The sequence below is a fragment of the Pseudochaenichthys georgianus genome, chromosome 24 (genome assembly GCF_902827115.2).
Source record: "Pseudochaenichthys georgianus chromosome 24, fPseGeo1.2, whole genome shotgun sequence".
In the NCBI taxonomy this organism is placed as follows: domain Eukaryota; kingdom Metazoa; phylum Chordata; class Actinopteri; order Perciformes; family Channichthyidae; genus Pseudochaenichthys; species Pseudochaenichthys georgianus.
In genome coordinates, this window is record NC_047526.1 from 14,150,794 (window position 1) to 14,178,106 (window position 27,313).

Consider the following 27,313-nt stretch of genomic DNA (forward strand, 5'->3'; position numbering starts at 1 on the left):
ACAGGCATTCAGAGATGATTTGGGGGCTGCTGTTGGAAATCAATCACTTTCTGACCTCTTAGAAAACATTTTTGCTTAAATACATAATATTAGAACATAATTTGAGAATAACCATTCAGCAGGGGTTAATATCACATTTTTGAGGGAGGTCGGAAATTGTTTGGTTTCTGACTTAGTGCCCCTTAGGTCTACACAACCAAAGACATGTTTGAATAGCTTATTACATTATTTATTCTCATTTCAACTCCCTGCATGATAGCCTGACAAGTTCAAAGCCTTCTTCAGAGCTCCAACCCATCTCTAGTGGGCATCCACCTTTGATCTCTTAATATACTATGTGGAATTTCTCATGAGCTGGCTTAATATCTTTATATGTTAAATCAATCCGGTTTGACTGAAACTGTCCGAGAATGTACCTTAAAATCTTACCACTGGGAGCTTGTGGCTAATGGTCTTCTTCACCAATAAGATAAGATAAGTATTCTGTAATTCTCATTCTAATCTTCAGTGTTTATCATAATTGACATAAGGGTAGCATTGCTTTTTTCACTTACAGCATCCAAAAGCAAAATGTTCTATCTTCCAAGGGAAAAGGTACCGTGCAATTTTACATAATGGAGAAATAATATTACAAAACTAACAATATCCAAACGCCACTACACGTGCACCTGCTTTGAGTATATTTTCACTCGTATTCCAGACCCGTAGCTTCTCATCTGTTTTAGTAAGCTAACTTCGTCCCATCATGTTGCCTTGGACGCACGGCGGCGCTAGATCACTTCGCGTATCGATCCTGTCCCCTGCATCGACTTGCACGATTCAGACCCATACTCGTAACTCATTCAGATCCCCCCTCCTTCTCCCTCTCTCTCTTCTCCTCTATGCTTTAGCTGCATGTCACTCAGTCAGTCAGTTAGTGGCTCCCGGTCCGCTGCGCCTGCGTCCACCTCCACAGCTCTCCAAAGACGCGCCACCGCCGCCGTCAATGCGGGCATGACATACTGGCAGAATAGTGGGCTTGCGTCAGCCTGCTTTTAAACAGATTACACAAGGAGAGGAAGAGAAATAAGAAGTAGAAGAGAGTGAAGTGACACATTTCTAACCCTTGCCGAGCGTCGAGAAGAGTAGATGAGTCAATGGCAGGGGCACAGCCTGGAGTCCACGCGCTGCAGCTCAAGCCAGTGTCCGTGCCCGAGAGCCTAAGAAGGGGCACCAAATTTATGAAATGGGATGATGTAAGTAATGTCGACACATCGGCAGTTCATTTTTCTTCTCCACTAGATGTTTACTACACGCTTTATTTGCATGCATGTGCCACAGGGATGTATTACACAATCTATAGGATACTCATGCAACAGATTTGAATGTCTAACAACACACTGCCTGTATGTGGCTTGCAGGTTATAAAGAAATGTAGCAGATATGCTGAGTGACACGCACTTTGTTTACATTTCCCAATTTGTGTGTGCACGTGCGTGTGAGTGGGCGCGCGTATGACAGTGCTGCTGTGAGAATGTGTGCCCTGCTCATTAAATGAAATATTGCTCGCCTCTCCCCCGTCGAAAGAAACGTTTTTATCAATTAACTACAATTCATTAGTGCGCGGATCGCAGCGTACCCAAGAGTTGAATTACGGTCGTGTTTTGTTTGTTGCTGTCATTTGTCCGGACTGCTGTCTGTTTAGCTGTAGTGAAATGACCTTGATTAAAATTGATTGCACGCTTCTGTTGAGTGGCTGGAGAAAAAACAAGAGTAGCCTTCTAACTGCCTGTTTTAGCGCAATGCACCTTCCACAAACAACAACAATAATAACCCCCTGAGAACAATATAGCCACTGCACTTACATTTTATGTATGTTATTTCCCACCTTATGCTGTCACTATAATAGCTTTCTGTATTGTGAAAGACACTTTCTGTTATGTGTTTCGCGCAGCCCATCTAATTTGAATAGCTGCACGCATTCCTCTGGTTTCTCCAAACCGAACTGCATCTTTACTGTGTGCGCATTTGAATATGATCACAGTCATGATTACTTTCATTCTATGAAACAGGTTGCTCTTTTCCATCTCAGTCAGTTAACTATACAGGTATTGTCTTGTGTAAAAGTAGTAATAAAATAATAATTGAGCCGCATTAAAAAATCAAATGTAGATAAGCATTGGCATTCAGTTGGTTGGTGTTAAACTGATGTGCACTTGTGGGACATTTTGAAATATGACTTTATAAGATAATCCTAACAGTGAAATAATCATATTCACTGATCTCAGGTGATTCGAGCACGGCACAGATGGCCTTAGTTAGTGTTATAAGAGTGTGAATGTGTCCAGTACAGAGAGGACATTATGCACTGTTTCGAACGTAATGCTCTGTCAATCATCAATCTTGCACACAGATAAGATAACTGGACTTTTTCCTTAACGTGTAAATTACTAATGAGCACTCACCCGTTCAGTTCTTGTGAGAGAGCAGTGTGTGTGAGGTGCGAGTCGGTTTCCCCTAACAGCCGTGTTTGTGTTGTCGCTTGTATGTGGGCCTATCTCCAGAACCAAATGCCCACCAGGCCTTTCCTGTGAAAACACATACCCTGGAACACAGGCGTATGCACAGATAGTCTCCCTGGTCCATTTCCTATGCCCTCCTTCCTTCCGCTTTCCTCTACGTATCATTCCATGGAAAGAATCATAGAAGAGTACAGAGGCAGCTCAAGAGAGATAAAGTTATAATACATTGTCAGGGAAAAAAGATTGAATATAAAATCATTTTCTTATCCTGGCGTTGAATGTCGGGCTCCCACTCTCTACAGAAAATTCTACAAGCCATTCCAACATTTTAATGTGGATAAGCAGACAGGATTTGTTTACAGTCTCGCTGCTGAACATTCTGTGGAGGCAGATAGTGTGTTAAGTTGTGTTTACAGTGTAGGGATGGCATACTGTACAGTATCAAACAACAGAAGCTGCACACTTAAGCACACCAACTGCCTGGTCGATGACTGTTGAAAAAGAATAGTAGAGCAATCAGACAACCACAAAGTTTGTGCGATACTCAAAGCCCCAGACCTCCCCAAGCCTCCCTCACACAGACGTGCACATACACACCTCGTATTTCTGTTGCTGCCACTTGCAGACAGCTGGTTGCGGCTATGGCTGGGGAAATGCATTCTGGTTGTTTAAAAACACTGCCAGGGTTGTCATTCAAATGGCACATCCAGCAGCAATAGTTGTCAAGGGGCTGTTTTTATATAAAGTATAAAATAGACAGTCACCCAATATATGGTTCAACAACCTGGAGAAAAAACGAATTGAGATAATTTCGACTGATATTGCGATTATGATTTGAGATATTAGAGGGAATTTATTCAAATTCTTTTAAATGCAGCTCCCCAGTACTTACATTTGAATAATGATTCATACTTAGCCTACAGTATTTTTGCATTACCCAAATATTGGCTTAAAGGTGGGGTAGGTAAGTTTGAGAAACCGGCTCGAGATCAGAGATGGGGTCGTTACTAAAAAAATGTAATATATTACACTACTTCGTTACTCTCTACATAAAGTAACTCGTTACTTTACTCGCCGAGCACGTACGAACTGCACATGCGTGAGTGGCAATAACTCTCCTTACCAGCAGGCGGCGTTAGTGTGTATTCGTCATTCAAAACAGGCAACAACCGGAAGACAGAGAAGAAGAACAGACAGTGATATAAACAAACAACAAATAGCGTGTGCGGTAGCTCCACTTTAGCATGTGTTTGTTGAGGTTTGACGTGGTGTTTACAGCAGTGGATAACAGCTTCTGGCCTGGACACAGTTTGCACCTCACCGTCACATTCCTGTCTATTCTTCGGACGAACTCAAAGTAATGGGCATACCTCCACCCCTCGAAAGTTATCGCTGACTCAGCCATGTTTATGCAGCACGGCACGTGGAGATGTGGACGCGCAGATTACGTACATATAAACCTGCGGCGGAAACCCCTCTTGTCTGTCAGTGTGATTATGACTGATTTTTAGTAAGTAACGAAGTAACGCGTGTCGGGGCAATGTTAGTAACTGTAGTGTGATTACTAGTGATGGCAAAATGAAGCTTTGAATGAAGCATCGAACCACTTGGAAAATTGTGTCGGAAATAGGTTCATTTCTCGAAGCTTCAGTTACAGCGACCTCTCCTGGCGAAGTGCAAGGCTGCAGTGGGTTTAACGTATCTTTGCCTTGAAAAATATTCGATGCACACACACTAAGACTGAATATCATGTTCTATTTGCAATTAAAGATTGATAATTGTGTGTATTGGGTTATTAAGAAGAGACTAGAGAGTGCTAGACATGTTTTTGGGCGGAGAGGGCCTTTTATCAGTCATTAAAGTTGAAAAGCAATGATTAAAATACTTCTATTCCGGGCTTTGAACCAGCTGCGCGGAGGACATCGCCGCATTCGGGCCGCCGGCTGTACCCACTGGGCTATCTATTCCTTGAAATATTTAACTGTTTTTATATTACTGATAATTGTCTTTTTGTTCACAACTTCTCCACATTCCGAAAAGTGTTTCCCGAGCCAGAACGACCTATCTTTCTTCCTGGCTTGCTCTATAATGATACTACAATTCAAATGCAATGCCAACAACAACTCAACAGCAACAACGCAAACTACGACAACAACCTGCACATTGTTTAGAGCGGTCATAAAGTCTTGAAGCGCTCAAGTTTGAAACTGTTTCAACCTGTCACCTGTCAGAATGGAGACGAGGCAGTGCATTGAATCGCGTGAATGGACCGTGAACCAGTCAAGTGATTAATTCAGGAAATGAAGCAGTTGCTGGTTCGGACGTCACATGTCACGTGATTTGAAGCAGTTGCTGCTTCGGACGTCACATGTCACGTGATTTGAAGCAAGCTTCGAAGCACTGCTTCTATGGAATAGGAAGTCCAGGGTTGAAGCTCCGTTCGAAGCTTCAGTGTCAAACTGCCATCACTAGTGATTACTGAATTATAAAAGTAGCACGTTACACTACTCCGTTACCGACAAAAGTAATATTATTACAGTAACCCAACTCTGCTCGAGATACACTTTTTGTTATATTCCATGGAATGCTCTTAACACCCCGATAGCAATGAATATAAAAGTGTTTTGACAAAAAATCCATACAGAAATTTCATCTGTGGAAGCCATAGTACTGTAAAAAGCAAGACCAATCATTTTTGCCGGCCCCGGCTAAAGTAACTGGATGGCCTACCTGCCTGTCAGCCTTCCATCTGTGAACACACTTATCTCGTGCCCTCATTGGTCATGACTCATGTGTGCGTCCATGTGTGTTGGCAGTGGCAGATTTTTTCAAATTCTAGCGCACTCGAGCTGGTTTCTCCAAAATGACCTACCCCACCTTTAATTGTGAATTACGTTTAGTTAAAATTTGTTTCACTAGTTCACATTTTGATAAAATTGAGATTGATTTTGCAGTCCCTGCATCTTAAAGATAACTGAGAGAGACTGCACATATGATGCTGGCTTCATGTGAACAGAGATTGTTAGTAAGATCAGTTTCAGGCCATTTTTGGTCTTGTGCGTATTGAATAAGATGTTATTGGGCTCCACATGGGAGAATGATTCCCTTTTAAAGTAGTAGAATATGACATTAGCATTCAAAACAGAAATGTGCTCCTCTCTAACACACCCCCTCAGGTGATAGCTAATGGTACAAAGCCTTCACTTAAAACATATTCAGCGTCTCCTGCCTAGGATCGGTTCCCTCAGAGTGTTTGCACTTTCGCAACTCAGCCACTAATCTCATTTTAATTCAGCAAAAAGCAGGGCCTTTGCCGCCTAATGTCTTCCCATTAATGACAAATCCTCTGAATAGTCGAATGACAATAAAAAGCGCTAGCAGCACCACTCTGGAGGTAGTGATCTAAGCAAATCACTTCCCGGCTGTAATCCACAATGCTATAAGTACATGTGTTTTTCATAACGGCGCAGACCCATGAGAAGATCTTTGCTAAGAGTCCTTAATGGCTTAATGTGTTTGTGGTGGTGGCCATGGAGAGCCAGGACAATTAAGAAAGATGCTGGTGAAAATGACTTGTCTCACATCATTAGGCAGATTCCGGTTCTCTCGAGTTACTTCTGTTCCTTCTCTTCGACAGCACGGACAATCCATCAGCCGCCACATCCACCCCACTGAGAGGATTCTTCACTTAATGGAAATAATTTGCCAACTGACTGTAACATTAGCAATCCAACTCATTGTTTTGTAAAGTGTTCTCTTGGAAAGAGATGTCTACATGGTGGATGGGAACAATCTTTGTTGAAGGAATTGGATTACGGATTGTATCTGGAGTGGAGATCAGAGATATGGGGCTGCAGTTAGAATGAGATGCTATATCAAAGAAGTGCGAACAAACATGCAGCTTTTTTCCTGCCCTCCGGCCGTAAGTCCTGTGTGCGAGTATGCTGCATGCGCTCGGCGGTATGAGCTGCATCTTTTGTCGTTCAATCAAGCCTGCAAAGATTGTGCAATCATGTGAACGGAGCCTAAACGATTCCTCTTGAGTCCCTAATAGATTTCACAGGAACGATGGGTTGCCATAGCAAACGTCACTATCACAAAAGTCTCTGATGCGGCCGCTCACTATTTTCAGCCTTGAACAAGTCCCCTGTTTACTATTCCCTTTTTCTCCCTCTTTTTCAATTTCTCCCAAGGGTTCATAAAGGGCTGGCTTTCAGTTTGGGCCTATCACGGAGCAGGTGTGCCGGGTTCCATTAGCTGTGATTGTCTCATTCAGACTGCATGAAATGATTTTAGAGAGTTGGCAACACCTCAACACAGACTCCTCTGCTGTCTGCTAGCTCAACGCTTTCATGATATGCAACACCGCGAGTCACATAGGGGCACACCGAAATATGACAAGCATGTAACAGATGCAGACCATTAGCCATGTCTCCCAACGCTGTGCTAGGGACATCATTAGAAGCCTCATGAAGACACTTTGAAGATTTTCTTGCTCTGTGCAGCAAATGCCGTTTCCATCTCTGTGATCTAGCTGCCACGGCTGATTGAGGAGGACAATATGCTTCTGTTGTGCTGAACCACAGCCAGTGTGAACACAGTTAAAAGAAAAAGATAAGGCTCTTTCTTTTTATTTCGTCAGGCCGTTGTGTCCTTGGGCAAGACACTTCACCCGCATTTGCTCCTGTGGGTATTGTCCACAGTAGATGACCATTACATGTATGATCTGTGTGTGTAATGTGTATTTGTAAAGCGCTTTGAGAGTCTTTGATAAAGCGCTATAATAAATATAAGGATTATTATTTTTATTATTATAGAAGCATCCAATAATATCTGGTGTTGTATGATATTATTGTATGCCTCAGGGTCAAATTGTGCGTTTATGTGTGTGTGAGACTTGAAGCTGTCTGCATGTGGCAGCTGTGGGAAAGCATGTGTCTGTTACGAGAAGGGAGACATTGACAAATCTGCTGTCAAATGAACCTTCAGTTCACAAATATGGGCATATCAAAAAACACACACACACACATGCAAAAACACACACTCTGACAGGGGTGCACAGACATAAGCAGACACACACATTGACTCCAGATGTCTTTTTCTTTGTTTTCTTCCAGGATTCCACCACCGTGACCCCCGTGACTCTCACAGTCGACCCCAAAGGTTACTTCTTGTATTGGACCGACCAGAACAACGTGAGTCATGCATTGCATACACAACTTTTCTTTTTGCCCCACATAGCTTTAAAAGTTTCCCTGTAAAGCTCACCTGAAACTCTTTTTGCTCTCCCGGCCTTTTAAGTCTTAGAAAGCATTCAGATGAAAGATAAGTCAAAACTGGGTACACAAAGGTAAAGCTTAAGCCAAAAAAAACACCACACCACAGTATGTCTTTAAATCCAGTCTAATTTAGAGTTATAATCAAGGCAATAACTGTTTTCTTCCCTCTCATTTTTGTATGTTGTATGCCAAATAAGCCCAATTCTTTGAAGCACCTGATACAAGGTATTCATCCCCTTGTGCCATTTCAGTGATCTCATTGAAATGAATGAGGAACCTTTTGATTTTTCATGGTGCCATTGTTCGTCTGGAAAGGAAGCAAAGCCCAGAATGACTTCAGCTATAAAAAGCATGGTGTCTATCTACTTAATGATTGGCAAGGGGACATCCCCAAAATACCAGTTTTTAGTTGACAGAAGTGAAAGTAGAAGGAAAAAAACCCGGCCTACTCTTCTCATTTGTTTGGCATGAATCTAAGCAGGTGTCAGCAGGAGATAGAGTCAGTTGAGGGTGCATCTGCAGGCATAACCAGAATACAAAGAAAACATTTAGTTTTCAAAGTAATACAACATTGTCTTGCCTCTCAATGTGGATCAGCTGAGTTGATTCGTGTTTAAATGGTGTTGCTATGGAATGTCACAGTCCTTCATGCTTGACGAGCTGGGGAAGAACTTTCTTCATTTCTTCACAGGCAGTTACTTTTAACTGTCCAACTCTATCATGTATAGCCGTCATTGGCATGATCCAGTACACATTACCATGGCAACACCATTAGAATGATGTATTGGCCATGTTAGGCGTGCAAACATTGTCATAATACACCTAGGATTGGAAAAGCTCTGAGAAGTTTGATGTATTTAAGTTTAGAGAAAAATGCAACTCTACCTGTCATTGGTAGCCATATTTGAATACGTGCTTACTGGCACGACCCATCTTTTATTCATATTGTCGTGAGCCCACCAGGGAGGGAGGTTAAGCCAGTTAAAGAGCAGAGGTGGAAAAAAGGACAGAAATCTGAACTGCTGCACCTGCGGTGCTAAACTTGACACCTGTGAGAATATTCCATAGTGCATTGTTTGTTTCCTCCTCCTCCCCATTTATGGCAAATCCTTTTATAATATCAAGGGACTGGGTTGTGATACCACACACTATCAGCTGTGGTAACCTTGCCAAACATACAACTGTAGTGTAACCTTGACAGTGTGTACATAACTCTAATCTAGTTTGGTCATATTTTAGCTTGTGCTTCAAAAGTCTGCCTGTCCAGCACCTCCTCAATTCTTTAAAATCCACCCCCCCTCTAAACAGCTTGACAGTAATGTGTCCCTGTTCTATTTGTGTGTCTTACTGTATCAGCAAAGGCAGTTAGAGGTAGACTAATTAATAGCTGGCATTGATTTTATGTTTAGCTAAATAAGGAGTATATCACTGCAGCCATGGCAGAGCACAGACAGGAGTGCTGACCGAGACTTTACCCCCGCACGCACGCACGCACGCACACACGCACGCACACACGCACGCACACACACACACACACGCGCACACACACATATGATTATACTGCTCGCAGAGAGAGGATCCAATCATTTTGGTAACCTACTGTAAATGACCTCACTGTATGTGGAAAAAGAGGGGATGTCTATATACTAAACAATCGATGATGAAAGCCTTCCCTGTCTGGGAAGAAAGAGACATACGGACAGAGTTTTGACCGATGAGGCTTTCCTGTGTGTGTTTACGTGTGTTGGGGTCTGTTCTGGCTCCCAGCTGTGAGAGCGGGTCTGCCGCACACATAATAACTCAAATTGATACCAAGCACCGCAAAGACAAAACTGTATTAGGGCATAGAAACAGGCACCCACGATATTCCTCAGTGCCACAGTCGACACAAAACTGTCTCGATGTGTTTACGAAGATGTCTTTTGGCTCACCTTTATTCCAAATGGTACTGCACATCTGCTCCGCAGACCAATTTAAACAGGCTGCGACGCTGTGTCCAGTTGTTATGTGTGTGTTTGTTGGAGACTCATCCTGATGGCCTGCAGAGTAAAAGCATTCCTCAGATTCTTCAGAAGCACAGCAGAACTGTGCTCAGTGTGCCGACTGCGCTCACTTTCAAACACACATTGTCAATGATGGGAACACTTTTCTCTATTTACTGTGTTTAGTGTTACTATTTGCTCACGGTCTGGACTCATCGTTAGGAAGTTTACCTCCTTAGAAAATGAACAATATGTTATTTCACAAACATGATCATGCTTTCAAAAAGACTGAGTTTGTGTGAGCCTGGGGGGCTTGAGTCTTATGATTTGCACTCCAGTCAGAGTCATGAATATATTTGATTTGACAATGGAAATGGAATTGCGGCTCATCCTTGACTTTAATACCAATGACGTTTTAACTTAATACCCTCCCCTTAATATCCTCCCCAAGCCCAAAGATGAAAAATGATGGTAAAAAGAGGGCATTAAACCAACTTTTCATCTTCTGAATAAAGGTAGAGTCACTTTAATGGGAGCAGGACGGAGAGCTGCAGACAGACAGAAATGTTCTATCAGACTATCACATTCAAATATAGAGACCATGCTGTGGCCAACAGACATTCAAAACAGACAGACAACTGTGTTTGTAATTTAAGGCTCCACATAACAGTAGGCTGACGCTAACATTAATGTTCTACAACGGCCAACTGTGACTCCAGCTAACATTAGCTAAGAGCTACGCTGCTAGTATTAATACGAATTGGCAATGTCTCTGAAGTTAGCCGCCTGTCGTTGTCAGGTGGCAAACAGTAAAACAAGTTTGACGTTGCAATTTTCTCAAGAACTTTGGATTTATAATAGAGAATTACTGGTGACTTACAAATCAGTGGCTATGTATACAGTATGTTGGCGTATTTGCCTGAGACGGAAAAAGGGGAAGGGTCAGAGAAGGACCTGCTAATCCCCGAGTTTGTCTCTTCCGTCCAGTCATGTGTTCTGCTGTCAACTCCTGATCCAGCGGTGGATTTCAGCCATGTTTTAAGGTCATAGAGACAACATTTAGTGTTGACGGCAGTGAAGACTCAACATCAAATCTGTTTAGACCTGATGTTCTTTGCGTTTTCCTCCTGGCCAGACTTTTACTTGATGACTCAAGACTCGAGAATTTCTTGAGTTTCATCCCGATGCCTTTGTTGCAGTCACAGTAAATCAGACAGTCCGGCTTCAACTTCAAACTGGTATTTCTATGCGGAAGACTTGTCAGAACTGAGATAAGATACTTTTATTGATTCATTATTGATATTGTCAGTGCAGCCTGCGAGACGGTATGAGACACCCTGGATTCTGATATTAATTTGATTTTGCACTTCCCTCCCTCCACTTGTGGACGCTTGCCAGAACAGGAACATGAACAATTATGCTCTTGTTGAATAGTTAATATTGTCTGATACAGTACAAAGGGTATTGCAGCATCTCTTCCTTCCCTCTGCTGTAACAGGTGCAAACTGTGTGATATCCCATGAGAGGTGCGCTTCATTTCTGCACACCAGTGTTTTTTTAAACAGGGCTTTGCTATGTAAACTCCTGCAGTCATTACTCTCCCTTGTTTGTATGTGTTTGGTTCAGAGTCCATTTGGCCGTCTTTTTGTGTTTCTCCATGCTTTTGCTTTCTGTCTCACACACACACACACACACACACACACACACACACACACACACACACACACACACACACACACACACACACACACACACACACACACACACACACACACACACACACACACACACACACACACACACACACACAGACAGAGAAATAATACAAATAATTTGACAACAGCAGCATCGCGAGGAGAGCGCTGACAGTCAGAATATCTTCAATAATAATGACAGTAACCATGACAACATCAGTAACAGCAGAAACATGTGTAAACTCAGAGTAAATGAATACCATGCTGCGATCGCTCGTCAAAACATTCCCATCCATCATTAGAAACACATTAACCACAGTTGCATAACTATTGGAGGAAAGTTACTTCATCTTATGCATTAGAACTGTGACTCAGCAAAAGTTCAGTACAATTAAAACGTTTAAACATGTCCTTTAGCAATAAACAACAACCCTGAGGAAAGGTACTTTCCCGTATTCAATAAAAACACAGGCACATTAGAACAAGGAACTACACTAACATACTTTGAAGAGTCTTTCAATAACAATACCTCACGGTGTTACGCAAGAGATGTGCATCAGTAACTTTTTGCTTTTGTTAAACTGTCTGTGAGAGATTTTAACGGCCTCTATTTTGAAAGAATCATTGTTTGTTCTACTCGCAAAGAATGTTCTCAGAATTTAGACAGAAATAGGCCAGAAAATCGTCAGCAGCATTCCTCTGAGTTACATGACACAATCCAGCGCTTGATCAGTTTGAATTGAACTCTGGTGCATTTCAAGCCCTGATGGTCAATTGTATTCTGAACAAAAGAACCGGCACACGACCACTTGAGAAAGGTGTTTCGTGGAATATTTTCAAGAAAAGTGACTTGAACCTCTTAAGAAGTCCGATGTTTGCCTTACGAATCCTGTCTGAATGTTCGGCTCAATGTAAGTTCATGTTTTTCTTAGCTTGTTGATTCCATGTTTACAGATTCCATCCTCAATTTTCGACCAATACTGTTTCCGGTCCTGTTGCACACGCGCATCAACAAATAAACTTAATATGGGGTAATTTAATTTGTGCACTCTGAAACGTGTATTGCAAATGATGATTATAAAGAGAACATAATTACATAATGCTATAATATGATAATAACGATAATATTCTGAAAGCCCTCCAAGCCAAAAGAGAGTGGCTCAATGAGATTGATATATCATCCTCTTTGTAGATGAACAGTCACAAGATGCCACGTGGCCACTCAGGGAGTGACCTTTGACATGGGTCAACTATCTCATGACGGAGCATAGATCATCCAAACTCTATAAAGGCGACCAATCAGTTTGAGTAGTTGCGCTCTGCTGTAGAGACCTCCTGCTCTGAAAGCTGTGTGCCTCTTCTGCAAAAGATGATTAAAGACTCAGAAGATCACTTTGACTAGTTGTCTGCAGAATACCACAGACTGAACCAGATTAAAAAAAGACAAAGCAAATGCTTACATTTCAGTCTGATTTGAACTAGAATAATAGACTGTAGCTTGTGACAGCGCCCTAAGTCAACCTTTTTTCATCCACAATGTATACATACTTTGCATACACCAGTTACAGCGCCATGGTAACCAGAGATCAGTCAAAGGTATTTCGACCCATCTAATTTGCATACATGTTTCAAGTATTTGAAGTAACATGCCTCAGCAACACACCCATTCACCCACACACAGTCCCATGTGCATGCACCTACACTCACAACATTCCTGTAGGGTCCAACAAGGAACAGGTGCTTCTTAGGAAGGTTAAAAATAAAATGTACTCCCATTGGTTGAGCCTGCTTCAAGGGGAGGAGCCATGAACACTGAGAGGCGGACTGACTCATTCAAATTAACAGCCTTTTGGTTTAGTTGCCATGCGACAGCGCACACCTTGGAAATGTCACATTCTCTTTTCGGCCTCCGCTCAATTTCTGAAGACTGTTGCCGCTATGAAACTGATATCTTCGTTTCCTTGTGTGTGTGTGTTCGATTGTGTGTCCTCCTAAGCAGACTGGTTTTAACAAAAGGTTAAACGCTCTCTCTCTGGAGATTTATGTTTTCGCCGTGTGCCAATATTCAGGACATTCACTGGACATTCACTCCGTCTGTGGCGTTGAATGATGTTCAGAGTTGAAAGACAGTCCACCCTGAGCTAACACCGGACACACACTTGGCAGCTGGTGTGTGTGGGGCATTTCTGAATTGACCTCATCTGGAGCATGAGTACGGCTGCTTTGGTTTCATATTAAAACCATCACACACTTGATGCGCACACACACACACACACACACACACACACACACACACACACACACACACACACACACACACACACACACACACACACACACACACACACACACACACACACACACGCACACACGCCTCTCATCCCCGCTCTGTCATACACACATCTGTTTCCTCCAACACAGCAATTCTCTGTGATTACAGAGGCTGCTGCTCCTCCACCTCCGTCAGCACTATGGCAGCGAGAGACGAGGCATAAATCTGCAGCCAATCTACCAAGAGTGAATTGTGACCTCTGCCAAGTTATAGCCTGGCACACAGTGGCTCTATTTCATCTCAACCAATAGAGAGAAACCGAGACAGAGACGGGAAAAACAGAGAGGGAAAAGGACAAGAAGATGATAAGAACAACATGACTTACGTGACGCCCTTTATGTCATGTGTGGTATGGTATAAGTTAATTAACTTAACAAGTCACTTTCATGCTGCATTAGCATTTCAGCGACACAGATTAGCATTTTTATTTCATTGGCCATTACGATATTTGACCTATATAATTGCTATACCATCGTTAAATATAGCCGGCTTAACCTACTAAATATGTAGGATTTAGCTATAAAACTTAGTTTGAAAAAGAAATTGGCGTTGTCAAGGATAAACCTTGCAGATATATTTTTAAAAAATAATCTATTCAAACATAATTTGAGACTTTCTTCTTGTTATTTAACTGATCTAATTACAGTGGACGTCACTGCGACTATGTTTCATTTTGTATGCAGTTCATTGATGTCCTGTTGCTCCCCCCCCCCCATGTTGTAACCATTAATGATTTCTCTAGTGTTTTTGCAAAAAAGCATTGTTCCTAAATACTTTTCACAACAACAGCAAGACCAGGGTACACCATTTTAATGTTGCTAAATTGAATAATTGGACTTTTTGGCAGATTCATCATCTGTACCAAAATCAATTTCAATTGTTTGTCTCCAAACCAGCTTTCAATAAAAAAAGTGAATTAGAAAATAATAATTGCTGTACCAATTCATACTGATGGTCACACTCACACAATTTGACATCTAGGTTCTCTGTCAATGAGGAACATACTTCCACACAGGGTCAGATTGCTCGGATAGGTGCAGGCAGTACCATTACCTCGCTAGATATCAGCCACCCAGAGAGGGTAAGTCTTTACAATCAGCCCTGAATGGCTATCAGTAAAAGACCAAGGCAGGGTTATTGAAATCGGCCTTGTATGTCTCTGCACTGAGTCTTTTATAGATGTTATTTATAGTGTCTTCATTGGTATGGTCACTGTTGCCACTGCAGTACTTAAATATTATGACATATTATTTGGGAACAGCAAATACTCCTCATAACGAAATGTAAAACAAGGCAAATCTTTTTCCATCTTCTACTTTTTATTAGGTGGCAAGAACAGCCTTTTGGCTCAGAGCAACAACCCTGAAACGAGGGAATGTAAACTGTTGATCTGCTTAACAGGGCAGAACTCAAATGTAGAATTGTATTGATGTGTATGTGTGTACTTGAAGCTGAAGCGTGACTCACTCTTTGTCAGAGCCGGGAGTCAAAAGAAGAAAACAAAAAGTGTTAAAAAAGAAGAAAAGCGTTGCCAACTCTTTTGGATTGGCAATCCCTTGGTGACTTCGGAAGGCTTTATTTGCGCTTGAGTTGGTCTTGTTTTTCTCTTAGAATTCCGATTAGGACTTATTTTCCACTGCGCTGGTTTACTGGTAGAAAAGGACATGCTCAAGCACACAGACACTCTGAGAAGGAAGAGAGACATGGTTCTGTTCATTTCCTCTCCTGAACGACTTGAGTGCTTTCACAAAACTGGAAAGAGGGCTTTTTGTCCGTTTCGAGCTCTTCTGGCTGATTAACGGCTCTGTTAGTGCCAACACTTTAAGTGTGTGAATCCCAGCGCCTCTGCTGATTCTGCCAGAGTAACGGAGGTGACTTAGCGCTGGCAGCAGCTCTGACTGGGCAGCTTAGCCACCCTGGATTCAAGTGATAAGATTACCCAACCACATGGCTCGAAAGGGATGTTGAGCAGCGACCAAAGGATAACAGCTTCAACCCAAGGAGGTGGACAAAACAATAATACCTTTAAATGTAATGATATCCTGCAATAAATAGGTATTTTGAGTTAGGAGAAGGTACATTTAGCTTTAATGTGGTTCATTCTATGCTAAGACATTTCTCTCAATTTGTTCACCCTCTGTACTTATCACTATGGCAACCAACGCCTACAAATGTTTGATATTTAAAGGATGACACCGGTGTAATTGTAGTATTCTTCTAGCACTGTTATTATTGCGCATGAAGAATAAGCCTGTTGTGTTCTTGTAATAGCCAGAAGCTACTGCTGTCTGTTGGTATTACCTACGGTCATACACTGTCATTTATTTTTTGTATACCCATTATGAACAGCTTGCACAGTCATTATGCTTCATAATTATACAACATTATTTAAAATATGACTCTAATAACATAGCAATTAGGAGATTTTCCTCCAATGTTATGCTAATGTTGCCATTCTTGGGTACAAAATGAAGAGATCATTGTGCATTTGCCCCTCACTTTGTGTATTTGTAGAGGGACTCTTTAAAAAATTGGGGAAGGGAAACATTTTTTTGTATTGGAATACACATGAAGGACCAACAATGATTTTCGTTACAGATTAATCAGCCAATTCCTATTCCTCATTAGTTTTGTCTATAATATATGAGAAAAGAAAAGAAGAGTTTTTTTTTGTATCCACTTTGTTGGAGCACGAGCCATTAAAGCATGAGTGTTGCATAGTGATCTCACTATGTTACGAAAGTGAACAAAGGAGTCCAATGGATGCATTTCAGGCAGGGGGGAGTGCGTTAATTTATGCAGGCTTATTTCTGGGCCACTTATTCCAAAGTGATATCTATTATGCTGATTCATTTGATCTGACACGGAATGCAGTTTGACATTGGATGCTCAGGATTTGTGTGACAGAGGTGTTGCACACAGCCACATAGGAAAGTGTGAATAAAGGAAGAGAAACCTTGGATAATTACGCTGTCTTGTTCCACTCGCCTTTCATAAAAACTTGTATTTCAAGCGTAACATTTTTGATGGTTTCTTGCCGGAGCCAAAGAAAGAGCTTAATGACATTTTGATGTGGAGCACTGAGAGTATGGTTCACATGTGATGCCAGTAAATTGACTTTATCTCTGCTCAATAGACTGCAGTCAGCTGTCAGGTCTGCTTCACTCTCACTCTATGTTTTTGTTTTATTCTGTCTCCGTCTACCTCTGTGCTTCTCTTCGTCTTTCCCTCTCTTAGTGCACTCTGTCATTACTCTCATGGACGTGCCGATTACCTCATCATTATTACCTGCCGGTTCATTTATTGGTTTTGGTGCAATAATAAGAAGCCGTCCTCTAAGGGTATAGCCACCCCATTTCACGGCAGTAATTTTATTTTCTCTATGAAATGACAGTGTATTAAAAACGGTTGTTGAATGCTGATTAAAAGGTTTTCTTTGCCAGTGCCCTCAAGATTGCTCTTTCAGATAACAAGAAATCAAATTATATTCATATATTCCATACACTAAGATGCAGAACTCTCCTCGACAACTGGGAGTCCTTTCCTCCCAGGCAGTGAATAGGCTGAGTCAAACGTTAAGGCTTTACCATAACATGTCAGATGCAACCCTCTGTAGCTCATATTCCCCCAGGCAGTGGCATCTGGACTTTGGACTTGTCATTCTGTCATCGCCATGATTTGAATAGATTTAAATGTGCAGCGGAGGCCAGGCTGCTGTTGTAGCTGTCAGTTAGATATTTGCATGTCTGCGACAGAGCTGAGCTGTTGGTCGAGTTCTGCATCACAACACAGCTGAATCAGTCAGTGTCAGCTTGTTGAAGCTTGTTTTTTTTGTATCCTCTGCACCGGGTTGGCAGTGCCATCAAGCATGACCAGTAAAGGCTCTCTATGAAGTGCACAGAAAACCAGTGTCAGCGTTAAGTCCTTAATACGCACAGACCAGGGGCATGAATGACAAGAAAATGCTCACCTGCAAACGACGTAAATGTGCAACACTTTTTCAAAACAGGTGTGGATAACTTTCCCCCAGCTTTAATTGAGCTTAATTGAGATCCCTCTTCGCGATTGACGTTAATTTCTGTGGTAGTTGTAAGGGAAACTTCTGCAGCAATGGAGAGTCAGGACTCAGAGAGACACGAGGAGAGTTGGAGCTTTGATGTCAAACACTGGTGTTTAGTACAAGTATCGGCCGGAGAAATTCACATCACAAGTCACAGCAGCCAGAGATTCTGACTGCACTGGTGGGTTCAGGTTGCCTTGTCAAATCTCCCCAGCCTCTCTCCAGATAGACCTTTTAACTGGTTTACAGAGAGTTAATCCACATATTGGGGGATGGTGCGTAAACACCTAGGAACACTGGAGATATCGCCAACATCTGTAAATACTGAATCACTTGTCTGTGGTGCTTAGAAGCCAGCGTTCTCACAGTCCTAAAACCCTCTGTGACTGATAGGTCAGGCCATAAAACTGGAAATGTCAACAATAGCTGACACTTCCCATTCCTTAAGACAGATAACAGACTCAGGGTTGGTCGTAAACATCAACACACAGAAAAGGTTAGATTCCTATGAGTAAGACAAAATTAATCCCTAACAGTAGTAATACGGTGTATATGTCTTGGGTTTAAAAGGGGACAATTACATTTTTTTTTTTACTGATTTCACCATGCAAAAGCCTTTAGTCGTGCTAAATAACAACACATAGCTACTGTTTTGAGATGAATAAAAACATTATTTATCAAAAAGCGCTTAATGTGAATGGTACAAACAGGTGCGCTGAAAAGGAGCAATAAAGATTGCAGACTTGTCCAAAAACGTGTTGTTTTATAGTCTTCGTTAGTATAGGCACAACAAAACCTTAGCTACACTACTGTGGCGCTTTGACTTGACGGCCGTTCTGCAAAACTTAATTTTTTTATGACTTTATTGCGTTTCAAACGGCCATAAAAAAAATCAACAATCAATAGTGTCACTTTTTGCTGTGTAACGTAACATGTTGTGTAAAAGTATTCATGACAAAAACTAAAGTTTGAAAAACAAAATCAACATGCAAATTAATCGAACAGCAAAAGGTGCTTGGGTCGAAAGGCCTTAATACAAACCACTACGACCATTAAATACCTCCGTCCTTGATTTACATTTCTCAACATGGAGGATATTTTGACTTCCCCATGACACGATTGCACCAACTACAAACAATTTAGGAGTTATAATATGTAAAGTGAGTCACACTGTTGATTTGAGTTACAGCAATAATCAGACGGAACAATTTGAAACGTTGAAGGCCTTTTATCTCATTTATGGAGGTGTTATGAATATAATATAGCGATATATAAGGTTTCAGATTTACTGCGTGATAGTTGGTTGGTGACGGTAATTTATAGATCTCTGATAACGGTTTCTCTGAGTAAGACAAAGTGCTACCATCACAGGTCAGAAGGGATGAGTTAGATCGCTCAGGTATTGATTTGCGCTGTAAGTTTTAATTACGCTTAATCGATTACAGAAGAGAATATATGGGTTAGACATTAAACACCTACACCTGTAGTGAGCTGACATTTCAGATTTGTGAGGACTGTGTTATGGGTCATACAAAGAGACTGACTATGTCTCTCGCGTCTTTCTTCTTCCGCTCCCTTCTTTCCACTTCAAATGCTAACCCAGCCCTGTTGCCATGACAATTCCAATCCATGCCGCTTGTTTTTTGATGCTGCAAAGTACTCAAAACCCCCCTGCTGCTGTGATTTGCCTGGCATCGCTGTACCAAGCCAGGTGGCTGCTTTCCTCGGGGAGCCCTTTCAAATAAAGGCATTCAGCCAAAAGACTTTGAAGTCCCACTGTAGACAAGCTCTCAATAAAAGAACACACTTCCTTCCTGTTTCATCCCCCGCTTTGACGGGGAGGCTTAGCGAGAGCACAACCTCATACGTAGCTAAAAAAAAGAACAACATTTGACTCCTTCTCATTTTCTCTCCAAATACAAGATGCCAAAGAGTCTTTGTGGACTAGAATTAAATGTTCAACCAACCGAATTGTGTTTCTGAAATCCTGTCAGCTCACAGGTTTAAAGACAGAAAGAGACAAACACTCATATCAACATATATTACCTATGACAAAGAGCTTGATTCAGAGGGAATGCACCTCTCTTTTGCTAAGCTTTTAGTTTGAACTGTTCAGTGTCAGAAGTTCACCCAGCGATGACATACATTCTCTTTCTCCTCTCTTTCATCTCGCTGAGAAACAGAGCGATGAAACCAAAAATGAAAAGAGTATGGAAGACACAATTGCACGTCTTTAATAATTTCTTCCTCCTCTGAGGGGATGATGTAACGTTGACTAAAGGTAAAGTGAGCTTTGATGGCAAATTCATGATGCAGAGAGAGAATACTAAGTGCACTTTCATGCTTTTCAACATTAATATTTCCATCTGCTCACAGTGTGAACGTTAAACGATGCTAAAAGTTGAAGGAAACATCCAGCTAAAAGTCACACAAAGCCATATGTTTAAATTAACGTAATTAACATACAACACAAAGAGGTAGCATTTCACATTAAAGAGCCCTACTATGCTTTTTGGTGTTTTTCCTTTCCTGTAATGTGTTACATCCATTTGTGTGCATGTAAATGGTCTGCAAAGGCTAACATCCCAAAGGTCCCTCCAGAGGGAGTTTCTCTCCCACACCCCCCCCCCCCGCCTGAACGCCTCGATTGGACTCCTTTACATACTTTGGTGACATAACAACATCTCTATGTAACACTAGTGCACCAACACATTGTACGTGATATCGGCTAAGGGGCGGACCATTTGCTTATTTAAGCGTGTTACTAATCACAACAGAGCCAGCTAACTAACCAATCAGAGCAGACTGGGCTCTAGTGTCAGACAGATGTGTTGCTGACACGTATGAGGAAAACAAAACACTTTTTGAGCATTAATGCATGCAAACTTGTCACAAAATAGAAATATGAACCGGAAAAAGAGCATCAAATGTTGACTTTAAAATCTGTGTAGAGCACCTAAAGTAAGTGACGTACAGTCGCAAAGTCTTTGCATTACACTAAACTAATCTGACACCACATATAACATGTCACTTGTAACCAACCGTTAGTCCTGACAAAGATGGATGCAATTTTGTTAAATGTGTTACCAACAACCATGAAACATGTATATATTGTTTAAAATGTAGCATACTTTGTTTGGTCTCTTAAATTAGTTCTGAATACAATGTGCAGTTAAAAAAAAAGAGAAACATTTTTAGCTATTTATGCAAAATCTACTAATATAAGATATTAAAAGCCAAATTCAATAAAAGGCTTGTATAGTACACATGGACACAAATGCACCATATTTACGGTCTTACAGGCAATAGGTGTCATCAGGAGCCTTTTCTTTCGTCATGGTACACAGGAAATAGACTACACTTATCAGTGTTTAGATTGTTGAACTCTCAATAAGATGATCAGTTTCCTGTTGAAAAGGCTGAAAGAGGCTTCAAGGAGCCTGGGAGTTTTCAGCATTATAATAGAAAAACCACAACAAGCTTTTAATGTCTCAGGGTTAGAGTACAGATCAAGTTGATGAGCCTCTTTAAGCCGAGCGTTTCTTTCCCACATCCCATTTAATAAATGTGTACGCTCATTCATTCTCATAACACTTTACTTAGGCACTCTGCATGAATGTATTAATCCTATTAATATAGAAAGAGCTGTCATTTGTCTTTCTTTCCTCTCTGTCTTCTTTCTCTCTATTCCCCCAACTCTCAAGCAGTTTTTTTCCATATACACTAATGACTTGTATTTAATTCATTTTGCTCGAGGAATCAGCGCAGTGGATGGCTTTCACTCAAGTCCCATTTGCTAATAAAGCAATTACAGCTTTTAAGCCATTTCCAGGACTTCCTGCGCATAAGTAGATGACCACACGCTGAAATGGACGTTTGGTACCAAGAGGTTTTTAACTCCATTTTCAAAGAGACAGACGTAGAGAGGTCAATAGGAAATGTAGATAATCAGAGAGAGCGAAGACGAAAGGCATGTTAGACGAGCTGCATCTCTTGTTTTCACTCTCAGCTGTATTGATTGCTCTAATACAGTATAATCGTCTCAATTACATTGGATCGTGTATTCTTAATGGCCGTCATTTCTTTCACAGCTAGGCGGTTTACGGTTCTAATGCTATCATGCTACTTTTCCTTTTAAGCTTAATTATTTTGTAGCTGCTCTCTCTCCATCTCAATATTCACTTTAGAAAGATTATTTTCAACACACTCATTTTTCTTATTATAGATGATCAACATCTCTATACAGACACACGTAAAAACTGAATACATTTTTAAAGAAATCCTGTCAAAAACAAAGAAAGGGCACAACGACAGGCATTACATTTGGAACCACAACCCTATGGCTTTTGAATGCTTTACTGGCCCTTCATCACAGTATTATGTGTATCTTACATTGCAGACATGACCTGTCACCTCAATTTACGTTGACTGGCAGATAGAGAGCCGTGGTTATTTTTAAGTGTTCTGCTAAGCAATCATTCCATTGTCCGTCACGAATTTCCGTCTTTACTCTCGCGTTTCCATTTCCGCTTGAGCAAATAAGTTGATCACAAATGTGGGTCAGTGGTCTTTCTTTCCTGCTAGAGTAAATTCAATTTTGGTGGAAGATATCAAATGTAAACAGGTGCACTATGGCAAGCCATCACACACCAGCTCCTCTCTGAGATCCTTCCTTGAGAGGGTTAAGTTACGTGAGGGAGAGGAACAACACCTCGCCCATTAGAGGAGAGAAGGAGAAGGACATGGAGAATGAGCCCCATCAGTACATTAGCAGAAAAGCTGTAACCACGGTAGCAGTGAAACCTTTTACACATATTTTCCCCATTGTGCTCTGCTGACGCTCACAATGTCTGTGGCTTTGGCTCCTTGATTTGAATCAAAAGCTTTTAGGACCTGTTGACAAACATACCTAACTGCCTGTGGTTTCTTTGACGCGAAAGGGGATACAAAAGCACTTGGCTTCTGAGTAGCGGTGGCTCGTGAGCAGAGCCTGCGCGACGCATCGGCATGGCTAATGGTGCTGACTGATATGTGTGGTTGGTTCCGCTGTGATGCTGCCATTAATGAACGCAGTTGGACTGACAGTCGAAGCAGAGAGGCTCGAGTTAACCAGTTGGAAATCATCTCCTCTGACAGATCAACCTAGCTTGTGTTCATGTGGAGGACATGACACGGCACAGGTATTTGTGCAATGTTTCTTTGTGGACAGGATTTAATTAGCACTGTGCCTTTGCCTACACACAAATAGATGCAGGCCATATCTGGACAACCGCGCACTGAGCTTGGAGTTTGTTTCTCTTCATTAGGTTGACCAATAGACAGAAACAAAGTACTCGGGGAAGAGAGTTATCAGTCACTGTCCATCCCAGAGCAACACACGACTCTCAGGTGTCCCGATCTATCCGCTCCTCTACCCCCTCGCACTACACTAACCCTTCCTATTGAGGTTGGTGACCAATCAGAAGTAACAAATGAACACCTGCGACCATGGCACAAGCTTTAAGCATATGAAATGCATAATTAAAAATCAATCTGAAACATGAAAACAAGTGTCAAAGGGAAAGTATCAAGCATGCAAGAGAGCTCATTATCTGCCCTATGTTGGTATGCAGCACGGGCATGAGTTTGGAGGAGAAACAAAGCCTTAAAAAAGATTAAAAGGAAAATGGAAAGATATTAGGATATTATTTTTGTCGTAATTGCAATTACTATATTTTCAACATTTCATGTCGGATAGCTGGAGCTTTAATGCAAACGACTTCAATAGTTAAACAAGCCAACGGAGCAATTAAGAGTTGAATATCTTGCCCATGGACAATTCCACTTGTTGATTTGCCCCCTGAGCCAAAGCTGCCCACAATGTATTTTTTACTTCTGCCTTAAACCCAGATCTATCCTGGAAGTATTTAGGCTAATACAAGTTCCTCAGAGATGTATTGATATCAGTATATATGTTGAACAGTATCAAAAGGTTGCAGTATAGAAATGTTGCAAATCAAACTGGACTTGTACATCTATTCTTTAACTGTAAAATGTTGATAAATGTTGTAATATAACATTTAAAAAAAACATTATCTAGCTGTCTAGTCAAATCTAGTCACAAGTGCAGTTTTACTTGCATTTGTGCAAATCATATCTGTAAAGCTATTACTTTTGCCCTTCCATCTGTGGCCTATCCTCGACTCCCCCTTCGCCTCCTCCCAATGTATTCACTGTGTACTGATCAAACGGCTCGAGTTAGAGAAAGAAAACAAGTGTGTATTGAAGGAAAGTAGGAAAGGATAACCACAGAGAGTCTGAGGTAGGAACTCGGCTCAAGAAGGAGCGACACAGAGAGCCTTGCCTGCAGAAAGAAAGAGAAAAATGCATTTCTCTTAGCCGTCCGCTTTGTCCTGACTTCAAAGCGGCCAAGAATTGCACTTAGGAGGTGTCTAAAGGAGGTGATGTGAAAGATGAGAGCCAGAGCTGCGCTGTCTCTGTCACTGGCAGTGATTCTCAAAGGACGTCAGTGAGGAGCACACACAGACACACTGATCACTTTCAGCCCGCAATACAGACGCCCTGCGCCTGAATGTACTTTTCAGCTATTGCTTGAAAGCCAAGAAATCAATTTGTTTTAAATACAAAGACATGGTGAGTTTAATATTCACAATGTAGAATATAGGGATGTGTTGATATATCGAGGTACTGCAGTGTGTGTGATTGGATTTTTTCTGGCCTTCAATGACTTGAATGAATCTTTTCTGGGTTTCTATGGATGTGTTTATGCAGTCTTGGACGTGTGCAAGTGCGTATCGCTCGCACCAGGACTTTGAGCTCAGAGGTTCTTGTGCAGCAGATAAAGGCCGTCCAAAGTGTGCCTGAAGGAAGCGGCTCAGATAGAAGCGCAGACTCGGAAATGTTGTGAGGACAGAAGAAAATGTTGGATAGGGAGGGGGGTGGCGCGTTAGCATGCGCGTGTCGGCGGGAAGATCAGACAAGACAAGATGTGAAGTGTCATCCGGCCACATGAGAGCTGCATGTCAAGATTTAAGAAGACGGCGGGGAGGCATTGGGGGAGGCAGGATGTGGTGGAACAGAAGAGGCACAGAGGAGATGTGAGACAGCAAGGCAAGTGTCCAAGACAGTGGAGGCAGAGATGGACAAGAGAGTACAGAGTAAGTGAGGAAAGGGGGGGGGGGGCATAACATCAGGGATGATGGACAGATGAGGGAAGCAGCTTTGCTTTCTCTGTCATCCCACTCGGTTCTGCTATCTGTCAGCCCCCTCCCCCCAGTCTCCCTCACTACTCAGGTGACCAGTGTTAGCCGCTCACACCAACGATCTAAGAGTTTTTTTATGGCTGCAGATCGATGAGAGAGGATCAATTTTGTGCGTGTGTTTGCAGTCGCCTATAGAGTTGTGTTTGCGACCGTTTGTATTACCTAGTGTGTGCAAGCATGAATGCGTGGCGCTGAAGTATAGAACAAAGACTCCTGCGGCCTTTATCTCAGCATTGGTTGTGTTGTGGAGCGTGGCGGCTGCTGATAGCCACTATCAGCAGCCGCCACGCACCTCCATTGCTCCGCCTCTGTTTTCCCCCACAAAGCCATTCTTCCCTCACACAGCCGTTTTCTACTTTCTGACCTGTAATCTGTGTGTCCTCTCTCTCCATCTGTCTGACTACAGTATGAACCTGACTTAAAGTGATTACGTACAAATAAACTCGTTTTTATGACTCAACTCTTAATGCGTATTTCTAGCTGTCCTCATTCAACCCCCTGAAAAAGCACATTGAGATGCATGTTTGTGTTACTAGACAACAAGATGGAATCTGATAACTTTTAAATGAATATGGATAAATTCTTATTGTGTGCCTGGTGAAATAACGTGTTTTGAATGTTCCCCTGATTCTGTGTCTAGCCAGATCATTTAGATATCCCTTAAAATGGGATTAAATCCTACATTCTGAAAGCAGATCCATCAACAATCCCTCAGGCTTGCTCACTAAGTTACCTGCTTGTATTTAGGAGAGTCTGTACCTGCATTTTAAAAACCTGTATACAGTTGGTTGCTCAGCAGTCTGACTTGGCGTATTGGAGGGTAGACATTTGATTTATAGTAAAGCTATGGGACTGCATGGCAGGATTAGTTTGATTTACAAAAATATTACTCTACTTGATTTGAGTAGAAATTACTCGAGATATCCAAAAGAGGTAGCATCAATCTTCACTTTAGGAATTCCATAATTTGAATGGGGCCAATAGTTTGTCTTCAAACATGCAAAGAATAATTGCAAATAAAGAAAGAATCTGAGCCTGTTTGTGGACCAGGGGTCACCGAGTTACTCACAAAAGGTTGAAATACTCTCGATGTGAAAGAAGTGGTAAAGTAATCGATTGGTTGACCAAGAAAAAGAGTATTCCAAGGGTAACCATTATCGAATCGTCGTTTCAGTCACTATTTTCAGTTCCGAATCACTAAATAATGCCAAAAGGGATCTGGTTAAGACCTCTATTATGAGGAATTTCAGCTTTTTTTCATATATACAGTATATCATTTTTAACTGAATATCTTTGTTTTGCAATATTCATCGTCATTTCACAAACTCACAGAATTTAGGAAAAATCACAAAATATTTTAAGCATAAGAATCAATGACGAAAAATAATTGGCAGTGGCAGCCCCAACCCATTTCTTACACCTTAGGACACATCTCCAACTGCCTTCACTTCTTTTAAATGTCAGAGTGAAATTGGGGGCAAATCAAACCGGAGGGCGCCCATTGAAGCTTTCAGATGCTAAAAAGGATAATGGCTCTCTCTTGACCAAAGACTTCAGCACCCCAAAAAACCTCATTTGGTAGCAGTGAAGGTTAGGGATACATTCCCAATGATTCGAAAGGCTTAGCTTGAGCTTATGCAAGTTCAAAATCCTTTTAAAGATCTACATTTTCTCTTAAGAGACCTTTACATTTGTGCAACCCTCACCCATTGAGAGTTTGAGGGAAAACACACAATTGTGATGAGGTAAATGCTGTTTTAAGGTTTTCTTTTCACACTGGAAAGAGGAAACCGTCCTTTTTGGTCCTTTTGATTTGGAAGCTTTTATAAAACATGAGACACTGGAGAGATGCAACAAAATGGATGGATGAACAACAGAGTGAACATGTTGCTCACTTTGAATAGGCCCTCGGGCAGCCTCATGGCGATGCCTCCAACTCAATGCCTCTTGTCGTATGCCGTACCTCATTTCTCCCCCTCCTTTTCTATCACTCTCCACATCATACCGCCTAATAAAACATTAAAACTGTGGAAGATGGAGATGGTTTAAAATGAAATAAGGCCTCCTGTCAGATACTAAACCATCTCTACTACTTCTTTGACATAAGCCAGCCCTAAGAACCTCTGTGCAAGAAATCTGTATGCATAATATCCACAAAGTCATTTTCCTCCCACTCGCTCTTTATCCGACTGTTGCAGCTTTG

The 27,313-nt window shown here is 41.6% G+C and overlaps 1 protein-coding gene across 5 annotated transcripts in view; it reads left to right on the plus strand.

The window, feature by feature from the left end:
- Nucleotides 1–904: 904 nt before the first annotated feature.
- Nucleotides 905–27,313, plus strand: part of plcb1l (phospholipase C beta 1-like) — a 125,383-nt gene continuing 98,974 nt past the window's right edge. For all 5 annotated transcript variants that reach the window (XM_034076223.1, XM_034076226.1, XM_034076225.1 and 2 more), the window contains exons 1-2: nucleotides 905–1,235; nucleotides 7,619–7,696. In XM_034076223.1, coding sequence (XP_033932114.1) covers nucleotides 1,137–1,235; nucleotides 7,619–7,696 — 177 coding nt within the window. In that variant the 5' untranslated portion in view covers nucleotides 905–1,136. The remainder of the gene's footprint in view (nucleotides 1,236–7,618; nucleotides 7,697–27,313) is intronic.